The 13,273-nt window shown below is 41.9% G+C and overlaps 1 protein-coding gene across 1 annotated transcript in view; it reads left to right on the top strand.

The window, feature by feature from the left end:
• Positions 1–3,106, top strand: part of UBE2G1 (ubiquitin conjugating enzyme E2 G1) — a 32,735-nt gene extending 29,629 nt beyond the window's left edge. Inside the window, exons 4-6 of the mRNA XM_069971147.1 lie at positions 66–244; positions 758–880; positions 1,988–3,106. Of these exons, the coding sequence (XP_069827248.1) occupies positions 66–244; positions 758–844 (266 nt within the window). The 3' untranslated portion in view covers positions 845–880; positions 1,988–3,106. The remainder of the gene's footprint in view (positions 1–65; positions 245–757; positions 881–1,987) is intronic.
• The last annotated feature ends 10,167 nt before the right edge of the window (positions 3,107–13,273 follow it).

Here is a 13,273-nt window from a genome sequence, read left to right as displayed (position 1 = left end):
CATGAGGTGTTTACGTTTTGTAAGAAACTTCTCCTAGTATAACTCTTTTATTTTACATTTTGCAGTTGATAAGAATGGTGATGTGTGTATTTCTATTCTTCATGAGCCTGGAGAGGATAAATATGGCTATGAAAAACCAGAAGAGCGCTGGCTTCCTATCCATACTGTGGAAACTATAATGATCAGTGTCATTTCTATGCTAGCAGACCCCAATGGAGACTCCCCAGCCAATGTAGATGCAGCAGTACGTTCAAATTTTATATTTATATTTTATTTGCTGCATACACTTATATGTATAGTATTTTTTATAATATTTCAGATTTTAAATGTAAAAAATCTGCAGTTATCCAATGTAGGTTTGACTTATTCCTGGTTATGTGATTGACAAATGTTTTTCTTGTTAGCTATTACCAGCTCTACCTTATACTAAGCCAAGCGCTTGTGTCACAGGCACCTTCTAGAAGAACAGATGGCATACTGAAAACATCGACAGTAATACAGAAAGTATAAGGGATAAACTGTGTAACTTGTCCTTATACAAAGAATATTGTTGTTTTTTTTTCCACCCTTATCCACCCTTTAATAAAATATTGTGTTTGGGGTATTAGGAAGGATAGATTGAAACCACTGTTTAATGTTAGTTATCTTCCACTGCCATATAAAAGAGACTGCAGGTCCTAGAACTTTTAAGATGTCCTCTAATATTCAGTATGACTTACCATTTTTTTTTTATTTTTTATTTTTTTTTACTCCATAGAAAGAATGGAGAGAAGATCGTAACGGAGAATTTAAAAGGAAAGTCGCCCGCTGTGTAAGAAAAAGCCAAGAGACTGCTTTTGAGTGACACTTATGCAGCAGCTAGTAGCTTCACAATTTCAGGGTAATTTACATTTTCCTATTTTATATATAATTTTCTTTTATTGTATAGTGAAATCTTTATTATTGAGTCTGGCAGTGATTTCATGCTGGGAAGAGGCTAAATGTAGCATTCTCTCAGGTTAGAGACAGTCTTGAAAAAGGTTTGCCTCTTAGTAGACGACTATACCAAATCTTTAGTTCAGAGAACCTCTAGACGTTTTGTTCTAGACCTGGGAACCCCAGCTGTTTTTTGCGAGCCACATGTGGCTCAGGTGCTCCTGACATAGGAAACCTGCACCTGCCTAAAAGTAATGGGGATCGTATGCTACAATCTGCTCCTAAATAGAAATCATCGTCCCTTTAAGTAGTTCATGCATTATTTGGAATGGTTTCCTGTTTTACATTGGTTCTATAGCTTCTTTGGTCTCCTTGTGCTGAATGTGGCTCTCAAGGTAACAAAGGTAGGGGACCATTGCTTTAGTGTTTATACAGTGAGGTTTTGCTGAATTCATGGCAAAATATCTTCCTGGACAACATGATCTAGCTTACCAAGGTTACATCAATTTGGGAACGGCTGCTGGAGATTGGAGGACCTCAAATGGAGTGGCCTGCACTTTCTCCAGATCCGAATCCCATAGGAAAACTTTGGGATCAGCTGAGTCACAGTGTAGGGGCTTGTAACTCTGTACCCCAGAAACTCAATGACCTGAGGGGGCCGCCTTTTAAGGAAAGTGGGATGCCAAGCCTCAGCAGACAATAAGTGGAATAGCAGGAGACGCTATTGTCAAGTTGTATTTGATACCCAAGGGCGCATGAAGAGTTACTGAGACATTGACATTTTTGTTGGGGTATACTCACCAATGGTGTTGACTTATGTTTCAATAAATAGTTTGAGATGAGGAAATTGCAATTGCATGCTTCTACTTAAATGCCCAATGATATAATATCGCTGGAGCGTAAACTATTTATAAATTTTCACCCGCGAGCCCTATCTTTCTGTGAATAGAAATACAAGACCAGGTTGTGTCACTCTCTCTGAGTGGAGCAGCAGCTTGCACTGTGGATATTGTGCAATGTGACAGCTGTGTCTGTAACTATTCTAATGTGTTCTTTTTGTACTCCTGCACAGGTCTCCATTTGAGAAACAAGGCACTGTTTTTCCTGCACTCTACCCACCTTTTGCTGGACTTTATGTTGTAATTAGTTGGCAAACACTGGCTGGCACCGGGGTTGCAATAAAACATGCCAGTTATCAATGCTGACAAGAGCCTAAAAAGTGCCAACTTAAAGGTGATTTTTCGCATTTCAAAAATCTAAAGAACTGCTTTAAACTTCAGGAAGAATTGTACAGACCTGTACATAGCACAACATGATCCGGATAATATATATAATGTTCATGTACATCCATAAATACACATTGTACCAAATAATGCTTTCTTGTTAGGAAAACAATTATGTAAGTGTCTGTGAATGCAAACAGAAGAAGAAATGAAGGAAGAGTGCTTGAACTTGGGGTTTGCCAGTCGTCCATTTTCCAGACTTCATTCCTCCTCCTTCCAGTTGGTAAAATGTGTGCAAGCCCGAGTTGGACGGTTTTTGAGCAGTGCAGGTTCTCCCCTCTCCTGGCAAAGTGCTGACAAAGACTTTCAAATGAATCTTCCTTCTGCCCTCAATATTGACACAGTCCTTTCTATGCAGAAAAGCCCTTTATTGGTATTGGTGGGTAAAACTGTAAGTGTTGGTTTTTAATTTTTCCATACAGCAGGATTTTAAAATTTCCTATCCTCCACCCAAATGCTCCCATTTTAATGTCTTCAGGCCTCACAGGCTTGTGAGTAGACATTATTTTCCAAAATTTTTGGTCACTGCATAAGTTTGGTTACTTTTTTTTTTGTGATAATCCATATTTAACCCCTAAGGGGACTATGGTAACTAAACTTTTGGAGTGCCCTATACCCAGCAAATGTTATTTAAAACCCCTGGTTCTACTGAGTCTATGTATACACATGCTGCTCATCCTGGCTGGACTACAATGTTTTCTCCTAGAGCCCCCAAACCCTACTGCTTTTATTGAAGCAACCAGTGAATTTACTCATTTTGCATTTCCTGTACAATACTTTTTCCTTAACTGCCTGGTCTTGAACTTGAAAGAAGGAAAGCATGCATACGTGTCAGTTTATTAAATTATCTTCAGGGTTTGACATAATGTTGCATTTTCTCTTAATTTTTCTTTTCTTTTTACTCTTCCCTTCTTCCACCTCAGCTCTCCTGCAATTCTTTTTTCCTTTTTCAGCATTTTTTTCTTCACTCATTGTACAAAGAGAAAATTGCGATGTATATTTTCATGTAATTTGATTTTGGAATTCTGTCACCTACTGTAGTGCGTTCTTCCAAAATATAATTTTTTTTCCAATAAGTCCTTATTGTCTGTGTGAATGCATTTTCTAAGGTATCTTATACCAGGTGGCTCTTATGATTGCTTTCATTGTATGTGGTCAGAAGAGTGGACTTTATTTCATTTTGCACACATCTGGCTAGGGGGAGGTCACATGCAGACCTTTCTGCAAATAAAAATATGTGCAGTTCTTCTGAACAGTGTTTTGCACATTCAGTGAATGAGGTTAGTCTGCCCCATAAATACACTCTTAAATTCACACCTTTATTAAGTTGTGCAACCTTTTGGATGTTTTACTTTGCACTTTGAAGAATCTGGCATAGTGTGGCGTAAAAAGGTTTGCAGCCCACCACATTTACTATAATTTAGTAGCTGGTGTAGATTTCCATGTACCGCACAGCCAGCTGTGGGGGTTTACTTATTCTGGTGTGAAGTATACAGTCTTAAGAAATTCCCCCTTAGCGTATTTGTGAAAAAAAATATACCGCAGTAACAGTGAACCAACAGAGGAGAATTCAAAAAGATCTTATATAGAGAATAAGAGAAACAGATCGCTGATCTCAGGGAGACCAGCCAAAAGAGAACACTGCCAGTTAAAGCGCTCAATGCAGTAAAATCCTTGGTGCATTGCTCCCTGGGAAATATATATATGGAAAAGAGTCTGTGGAAGCTTATTAAGGAGTCTAGAAACACAGGACTAGCCAGATATCCCTCCAGGAAGGACCCACCTAGCCAGAATTCTGCTCCACACTGAGGGGCAACACCCCAAAACAGCTGTCTGTGGATTGATACCTGGCCTTGGTTTTCCCTTGTTATCACATTGACTTATAGGGCCACTTAATATGGTGGTTTTGGTGGTTTCCCTACAGGAGCCACCCCTTGGCTGGGTCCTTCCCTGAGGGACATCTGGTTAGTCCTGTGTTTTGAGACTCTTAAATGAGGCTCCTCAGGCTCTTCTTTTGCATATTTATATAGAGAATAGCAGAACTACACAAAGTTTTGGGTTTGCACAAATCTGAATATTCAGCGTTTGAATCCCGCTGCCTGGAGAAGATGGATGCAGCCCTAGGGCCGCCTGGATAACATGAATACAGCCATAGGTAATATCTTAAGGAGGCTATGTCTATCATACCAACCAATTTTTCTTCCATTTGATTTAAAGTGAAAAATGATGTGTCTTGCTGTTTTATACATTTTTCACTTTTTTCTACAGCTTCTTTACAGACTGTATGTACATGGTAAAAGACAGCAAATAAATTCTAGGTATGAGACTGCAGGATAAGACAACATTCTTCCATATTTCTCCTACTTTGTGCTAAGGTACATTTGGTAGGATAGCCATAAGCAGTGTACAGACAAGGTAATTGGACTGCATTTAGGTGACAACTAGCTCTGTATCTTGTACAAGGCAAAAAGAAGCACGGTGTGTTGAGTAAAGATTGACTTGTGCAGTTAGAGAGGACCATATTGTAAATTAATGAACTTGAATAGCAGTTTGTCTTTCAGATAGAGTCTTCATTACTTTAGAAAACAAGTGTGTATGCACGGAAATGCAATCCTGTATGGCCTTAAAGGGTCTTTACATTTTATGCTAACTGCAGATGGAGGACAGAATAGAAGTCTTTGATAAGACCTCAATCAGTACAACAGTCATTACTACAACTGGAAGAACACATGCTGAAATGGTCAAATCTAACATTCTTCTTTGCCTTGAGCTGCTGCGTGTGTTCCCCCCCCCCCCCCCCCCCCCCACCCGCCCCCCCCCCAAACACACACACACACACACCGGCTGTACACGGGGAGGACAGCACACAAAAAGCTGTTTGTGTAAACGGTCCTCATAGCCTATGCAACTATGAAGTTCTCTTCTATAAAGTACAGATCCTAGAGCAAACTAAGCTTCTGGAGACACATACCTCATGTCCAGCAAGTATTAATAGGAAGCAACCACACAAGAAGAAATAAATGAGAATTGACGACTAATTTGCTGCTTGCCATTTTAATTTAGAGATCAGCAAATTTACAGTATTAGTGAAGCACTTAGTTAGCTCGGCCGGCTGCCTTTGAACTCCACGCCGCTCAATTTTGGGTGCCTGGAAAAGCTAGATCCAGTCCTGGGAAAACTTCTCCCAGTTTCCCAGAACTGGATCCAACTTTTCCAGGCACCCGGAGTTCAAAGGCAGCTGGCTGATAAGCCGGCTGCTGAGTTAAGGAAGCTCTTCGCTTTTAGGGTGCATTCACACGTACAAGATCTGCAGCAGATTTGTAGCTGTAGATTCAAAGCAAATCAATTTCAGGCCACCAAATCTGCTGCAGATCCTGTACGTGTGAACGCACCCTTACTGTAAATTTGCTCATCTCTAATTAAAATGGTGCAATATCATATGTAAAAAAATATATTCTTCCATGTGATGTGTCCATAGCCTATGGGAATAGAAGCAGGGAATTGGACAGCTGGTTACACCAGAGCCTCATGGCTGTCGAGTATTGGCACCCCATGGACAGTTGCATGGTGGCATATGGTTATGGTCCACCCTGGTCCATGCATGCTACCATGCTGCCTCCATGCCTTATGCATGAGGCTCAATGTAGTTTATGAAAGAAAGTTCTATACAAAAATGGTCAGCAAATTTCTCATTGCTGTTCACTAGTCTTAAAAGGTGCCAGAAGTCTTGATTGGTGGGGGTACTTAAAGGGGGCAGTGTCTCCCCACCAGGCAGCAAGAGAGATGGTGCGTCCTGGTTGCACGTCCAGGGATTGCCATGTAGCCCTCAGCTTATGAGGGCAATGGGCGGTGTTTGATATTACTGCTCAGTCCTGTACACTTGAGTAAAGTGAACACTGGTTACTGGTTTAGGGTACGTGCACACTACGGAATCGCGATGGAAAATCTGTTGCGGATTCCGCAGCTCGCTCATAGACTCTGGCGGCCGTGCGCATTTCCGCCGTGCCATAGACCCCATTCTATGCACGGGCGGATTCCGCCGTCCGTCCGTCCAAAGAATAAATAAGTTCATTATTTGGACGGACGGCAGAATCCGCCCGTGCATAAAAAGTCTATGACACGGGTGGAGATGTGTGTGGCCGCCAAAGTCTGCGAGTGGGTGCGAGCTGATTCCGTAGTGTGCACGTACCCTTCATGCAGACAGAGCGAAAGAGGCAGAAATTGCCAGCGGAGTCCGCGCCGTCGCTTGAAATTCTGGCTGTTCATGGAATTCAATTCTCTGAGCGGAGGTGCATGAGAAATCCCTCTGAATCAATGGGACAGGCAGAACTGCTTGAAATTTCTGCCTCTTTTGCTCTGTGTGCACTGGCCCTAACGCAAAATTAGTAAGTAAAATTTCTAGCTGAACTACAAGTAATATTTTAAAGGTAAAGCTCTGGATTTTAATATGATCTAAGCTCTGGCTCTTTTACTCTAGCTGTGGCATGTTTACAGGGGTCATCCAGTAAGGGTGCCTTTACACAAAGATTTGGCTTCAAAGATCTGTCAGATAAATCTGTGTAAAAGGCACCATAAGAAGTTCTGTAACTTACCTTGCTTCCAGAGCTCCATTTCCACCTGTATGGTGACCTTACAGAATTTATAGCAGCCCCTAAAAAAATAAAGTGCAGCCACATGTAGTGACTGCACCAAAATTGCTAGTCGCCGTTTTGAAATGGATAACCTTTTGTAACATTTATGTAGTCCTGCAGAATTTTGTAACCAGTATGGCTCCTTTTATTATTGGCTGCACTATTTGCAAGCTGACATCCGTTTTAATAAAAAGCATATGGTTTTCTGAGTAAAACAGCATGTTTGAGTTAGGGGCTTGGCTGCTAACAGCTGCTACGTGGGGCTATAGCCTAATGCATCCCATATCGCCCCACTGAATTTGCATTGCTTGGCTTAAAAAAAATAAAAATCACATTGGTCTCTCTTCCCCTTTTTACAGTATATATGTAGATAAAGGGCTGTGGTTGACATGCAGCTTTAAATGTTTTTACTATTTTGACCCAAGTATTCTGTTCCGCATCAGAAGGAGAATTAATAAAGTAATGTGTACAGTATATTTGCTGGCAAAGGTTGATGTACCATCTTTTGGAGCAGATGTCTCTGAAATGCTGAAAAAGTGATAAATTCTGCTAGCTGCAAAGCTTTCCACTACCCCCTCCCCCAGCATGCGAATTAGGTTTTTGTTCACATACTAATTGGTAATAATAACGCTTCTTTGCTTTGTCAGGTCATATTGGAGTCTGCTCTCCTTCCCAGTTACCATCATGTACAACACTCTTCACATTAACAGCTTCTGAATAGTGTTTTCTGGTAAGCAGACAAAACGTGTTGCTTGACAGTTGGTTAGTAGCCAGACACAATAGACTTGCCTACACTGACAATATGTGCTTGGCTTCCAGCTGGGCAGGACTCGGACCAGCAGCCAGCTGGCAACCAGTCACTTTACTGAAAATGGTTTTGTCTACTGTGTTTCGGTAATACAGTTAAATATGATGGGTAAAGCAATGTATTACTAAAATCTTTTTCTTTTTTTTTTTCCCTAGAGTAGCTTCTTGCAATGCTCTAGTAACTCTTTTTCATAATGTTGGTACCCTGCTATTTTCTCACTTAAAACCATAGCACTGTTGGTTTGTTTTGATCCTTTTAAGAATTTAAAGGGGAATTACTGTCTCGGCTTGGTATCACAAATCTCAAGAATGGAGACGCAATGGTTGCTGCGATGAATGGAATGCTTACCGCACCTGCTTGATCTTCCCTCTATTCATTATGGGGGCGCCAAACATTTGTACATTTGAATTAAAAGTAAAAACTGTATTTTATTGCTGAATTCTATTAATCAGATCATGCTCTTAGTTTGATTTTGTGTGCAGATGTTCTACATAGGATACAGATGGTAAAATATAGAATTCCTTCCTTTCGTCTTCATAAAACAGAGACTGATGGCCGTGTTATGACTGAGAGCTTACAGAGACTGATGGCCGTGTTATGATTGAGAGCTTACAAAGACTGATGGCCGTGTTATGACTGAGAGCTTACAGAGACTGATGGCCGTGTTATGATTGAGAGCTTACAAAGACTGATGGCCGTGTTATGACTGAGAGCTTACAGAGACTGATGGCCGTGTTTCGAGTGACTTATCACTCCTACTCATCGTACATTCTACAAGTGACATTCCATGTGCCAATCTTGCACCCGAGAGAAGTAGTGTATTTATAACCATCTATTACTAATGAGTGGCTTACATTTTAGAACTTAGCCTGTGTGCACCCTTGAACTTGCAGGTGAGCTGAAGCTTTGCTATTTTAGATATTAAAATATGTCTATTACATGAGTATGAACACAGCCTAATATTAAAATAGTGTATGTGAACCCAGCTGTCAACTGCCCTTGATTAGGGGTTATCCAGTGCTACAAAAACATGGCCATTTTCTTTCAGAGACAACACGACTCTTGTCTCCAGTTCAGGTGCGGTTTGCAATTAAGCTCCATCCACTTTAATGGAACTGAGCAGCAAAACCCCGCCCAAGCTGGAGACTAGAGTGGTGCTGTCTCTGGAGGAAAGTGGCCATGTTTTTGTAGCGCTGGATAACCCCTTTTATCCTCCAAGTCAAACTGATGTCCACTGATGGTCTTTGCTCCAGTGTGTCATACCCGTGTAAGGGCCCTATTTCACCGGACGATTTTCTTTCAGATTATCGTTAAATCGTTCGAATCCAAACAATAATCGTTCGGTTGAAATGCAGTTAACGATTAACGACCAAACGAGAAATCGTTGATCGCTTTATAAGACCTGGATCTATTTTTATCATTGCTCGTTCGCAAAATGTTCGCATTGAATAAGACGTCGTTCGGTCGTTCGCAGTAGATACGAACGCAATAGCGAAGAAAAAACAATCGCAAATACGATCATAAGTAACTATTATCGTTGCATGGAAATGAGTGAACGTTTTCAGGTCTTTCGCAATAGCGGTGGTTTGAGATCGTTAATGATTATGCGAACGATAATTGTCCAGTGGAATAGGGCCCTAAATCTGAGTTGGACTGTCACTTTCGAATTGGCTTATCAATTTTTTTTTTTCCAGCCACTACGCATCCCTTTTTGATTTACTGGTTTATCCTCTGAATTCTCATCTGCATTGTAAAATAATATGGGCCACATTCATATTTGGCTTCACTAAGCTACTACATATGTAAGATATGTAAGTGTAAGGGTCCTATTCCACTGGCCGAGGAGGGCCTGATCAACGATGTAAACGAGCGGCGATCTGCTGGGCCTATTCCACTGGGCCTATTCCACGGCCCGATGATCGTTGAGTGAGGGCTGCAGGGACATCGTTACCGATGACCTTGCAGCATCATACATTACCTGTCAGGTCTTCTCTGCGCTGTCTTCATCCCCGGGTCCCGCGCGCCCTATCTTCAGAATGGCCGGTCAGCTGACCGGCCAAACTCAGCCAATCACAGACCGCGGCGGTCCCGGCCTGTGATTGGCTGAGCGCTCCGTCAGCTGACCGGCCATTCTGAAGATAGAGCGCACAGGACCCGGGGATGAAGACAGCGGGGAGAAGACCTGACAGGTAATGTAAGATGCTGCAGCCTGTCAAATCGTCGGTCGCCCGCCGCGCACCGCTATTCAACCGTTGTGATGCGCGCGTGGGGGAACGATGATTTTAGGTCTGGCTCTAAATGAACGATCAGCCGATGACACGATCATCGGCTGATCGTTCTCTCTATTTCACCAAACGATAATCGGCCGAATCGGGCCAAACGGGGCCGATCCGGCCGATTATCGTTACTGTGGAATAGGGCCCTAAGCCTGGCTGAAATAAACCTTTTAACTGCGCATGCACAGGATTTCGATTAGTGCATCCAGGTAGCTATAGTGTCAATCAGCTAGAGAGAGGCAGTGGAAGCTCATGACTTCATAAATATATGGGACTTCTCTGACAGAAGGAATGCCCAGTGGTCAAGGTTTGCAACCATTCACAGCAGGTTTCAGGTGTTGGTTAAAAGTATTACAAAAAGTAAGAACATTGTACTCCAGCAGCAAAATAGACAGTAAATGGAGTACGAGTCAACACCAGCAGTCCTTGTGGGGGAGTATTAGCCTGGTACCTTGGTTCCCAGGCAAGTGTCCTCTAGACTAAATGCACAGATCTCATATTGCGTCCGCTAAAGCAGGGATCCCATAACTAACTCGCAGGGTGCAGGCTTGAAGAGAGTGACTCCTTTTATTGTGGGAGCCCAGACTATGTCAGTTTAAAACTGTTATGTTTCAGGGGGGCATCAATACTTTACAAGAATAAAGTAAGGCATTAATGAGTAGGTGTACTGTGAACTATGTGAATAGTTTGGGAATAGCTAGGCCATTATTAATGGGGACATTATTACTGGAGGGTACATTAAAGGGGTTATCCAGCGCTACAAAAACATGGCCACTTTTCCCTCTACTGTTGTCTCCAGTTCAGGTGCAGTTTGCAATTAAGCTCCATTTACTTCAATGGAACTGAGTTTCAAAACCCCACCCAAACTGGAGACAACAGAAGGGGGAAAGTGGCCATGTTTTTGTAGCGCTGGATAACCCCTTTAAGTCAGGGAGCAAGCTCTGCTGAGATGTAGTTAGGGAAAGCCATCATGATGATCTGGGAAGAAAGAACAGAAGGGAAAGTGAGCTAAATACATCATTGAATGTCAAAAGATAGGACTATTTTACACACACACACGCCATTATTTGGACAAGTTTCTATAATGCATGTAACAAAAATGGCAAAATCTTAAGAATTTTGGTGGTAAATCTCTCACTTGAGATTAATAAATGTAAGATGTCTTGGTTAAACATTTCCAAGATAGCAGCGGTGCCAAGGTTCAACACCAAGTAAAGCTGGCCACAGTAGAAACACACAACGAAATGAATGTAACAGAATATACATTTTGTGTGTGTGTGTGTATGTATGTTATATATATATATATATATATATATATATATATATACATACAGTATATACACTTTTTTTTTTTTGTTAAAGCAGGTGGTAAATAACGAGCACGTTCATTATTTGGATGGTTTTAATTGTCTCTGTCGTGCAATTTTCCCGATGGCCTTAATGGAGCGAATTATTTCATTGAAAATACAGACATATTTTTTACCTCAATTATGGATGTATTTTTCTTTTATATTAGTGTTTGAACATGAGCTCTTCCGTGAAGGGCATTTGTGAACGGCAGGTGGGCATGCTTGTATTTGCAGTTCATGCCGCCCTAGGCACTTTGAGTGCTGACAATCCATCCAAACCCTACAGTGCACCCAACCCAGCAAGAAAGGGGTTATATGGGGGGGGGGGGGGGGGGATTCCCAGCATGGCCACTAAACCACGTGAGGAATATAAATAGTTTGTGCTTACTGTAGCGAAGTCAGGAAATAGCACTTAGGGTACAAACCCACTTGACGTATTTGCTGCGTGAATCAGTCTTAAAAATAAGCAGGCAAAACGCAGGTTGGCTTTATACGATTGTTCTGCGTTAAAATACGCAATTGCGTATTTTTGAAGCGTGAAGCTTGTTGTTAGCAAAGCATCAGTTGTTAACAACCTGTGCGAAAAACGCATGTAGCTTCATGCTTCAAAAATACACAATTGCGTATTTTAACACAGAACAATTGTATAAAGCCAACCTGCGGTTTGCCTGCTTATTTTTAAGACTGATTCACGCAGCAAATACGTCAAGTGGGTTTGTACCCTTACCCTCCTTGACTCCTGTCTGCATCTTCACTTGCACTGCCGCCTATGATTACCATCACATTATCACTAGGAGCTTCAATGCAGAGGAAGATAGAATACAGCCACAATCAGGGAGGTGTAAGTGTTGGCCTGTGTTCCCACATTGAATTTATGCTAGTCGCATGCAGTCAGCATAAGTGCTTGCAAACTGCAGGCATGACCTGGTTCTCAAGTACATTCACTAGCCACCACGGCTATCACCGCAAGGAAGAGCGCACTCCATTTACTCATGTTTCTTTTTCTCTCCTGTTTTTCACATACTGGTATAAAGAAGAGTATGTCGGATTTGGTGGACTATGTCGACAACAGGCTTTTTTTCTTTTGTAAATAAAACTGTCAACAAAGGGTGTGTGTGTGGGGGGGGGTTCTTATTTCATTAAACATTTTCACCCCTATACTTCAGGGGTACATGGAACAATCGGGTACCAGCAGTCCCACAGTGTAAAAAATGACACTCCTAGTCTGGGGCGATAGCTGGTTAGTAGTATTAGGCTGGGAAGAGACAAAATAAATGGCCTTTCCGACTCTGATGTTACTAGGCTGCTGCTGTTTCAGTTTTGACCTGGTTGGTTATGGAATAAAGGAAGGACCATACACATTTTTTTTTTTTTTTTAAATAAATAAGAAACAAAAAAAAGCATGTAGGGTCTGTCTTATTTTCCATAACCAGCCAGGTCAAAAGCAAATAGCGGTAGTCGAGTAATATCAGAGTGGGAAGAGCCATTTATTTGCACCCTTCCCAGATTCACAATACTAACCTGCTACTGCCTATACCAGGAGTGTTGTCATTTTATTTTTTTAACACGTTGGGACTGCTGTTACCCAGCTCTTCCCAGTACCCCAGTTGTGTTTGGGTAATAATGTGGGGGTTAGTGTGCCAGCGGTCATACACATAAATTCAATGTAGGAACACAGCCAAACAGTCACCTGCTCCTAATCCTGGCTGAATGGTATCTTTCTCTGCACTAAAGCCTCTAGTGATCATGTGACTGTCACAGAGGTTGCAGTACAGGTGAAGATGCAGCCAGGAAGGGGGAAGTGCTAAGTCCTGACTGAGGAGCACAGCACCTGTCATTTTGACTGGTTTTCTGCTCCTCTACAGTAAACAAAGATCTATCTGGCCCCCAGGGGGTTGAATTGTGTTGCTGTGCATCCCTATGTAAAGAGACACTATTACTGACATGTCAATCACAGCAGGTCTCACTGCTCTAAGATAAAGCTGGGGAGAGTGTGGTGGCCATGTGACTC

The sequence above is a fragment of the Dendropsophus ebraccatus genome, chromosome 5 (assembly GCF_027789765.1).
Source record: "Dendropsophus ebraccatus isolate aDenEbr1 chromosome 5, aDenEbr1.pat, whole genome shotgun sequence".
NCBI classification, from domain to species: Eukaryota; Metazoa; Chordata; class Amphibia; order Anura; family Hylidae; genus Dendropsophus; species Dendropsophus ebraccatus.
This window is presented reverse-complemented; position numbering and strand designations above follow the sequence as displayed.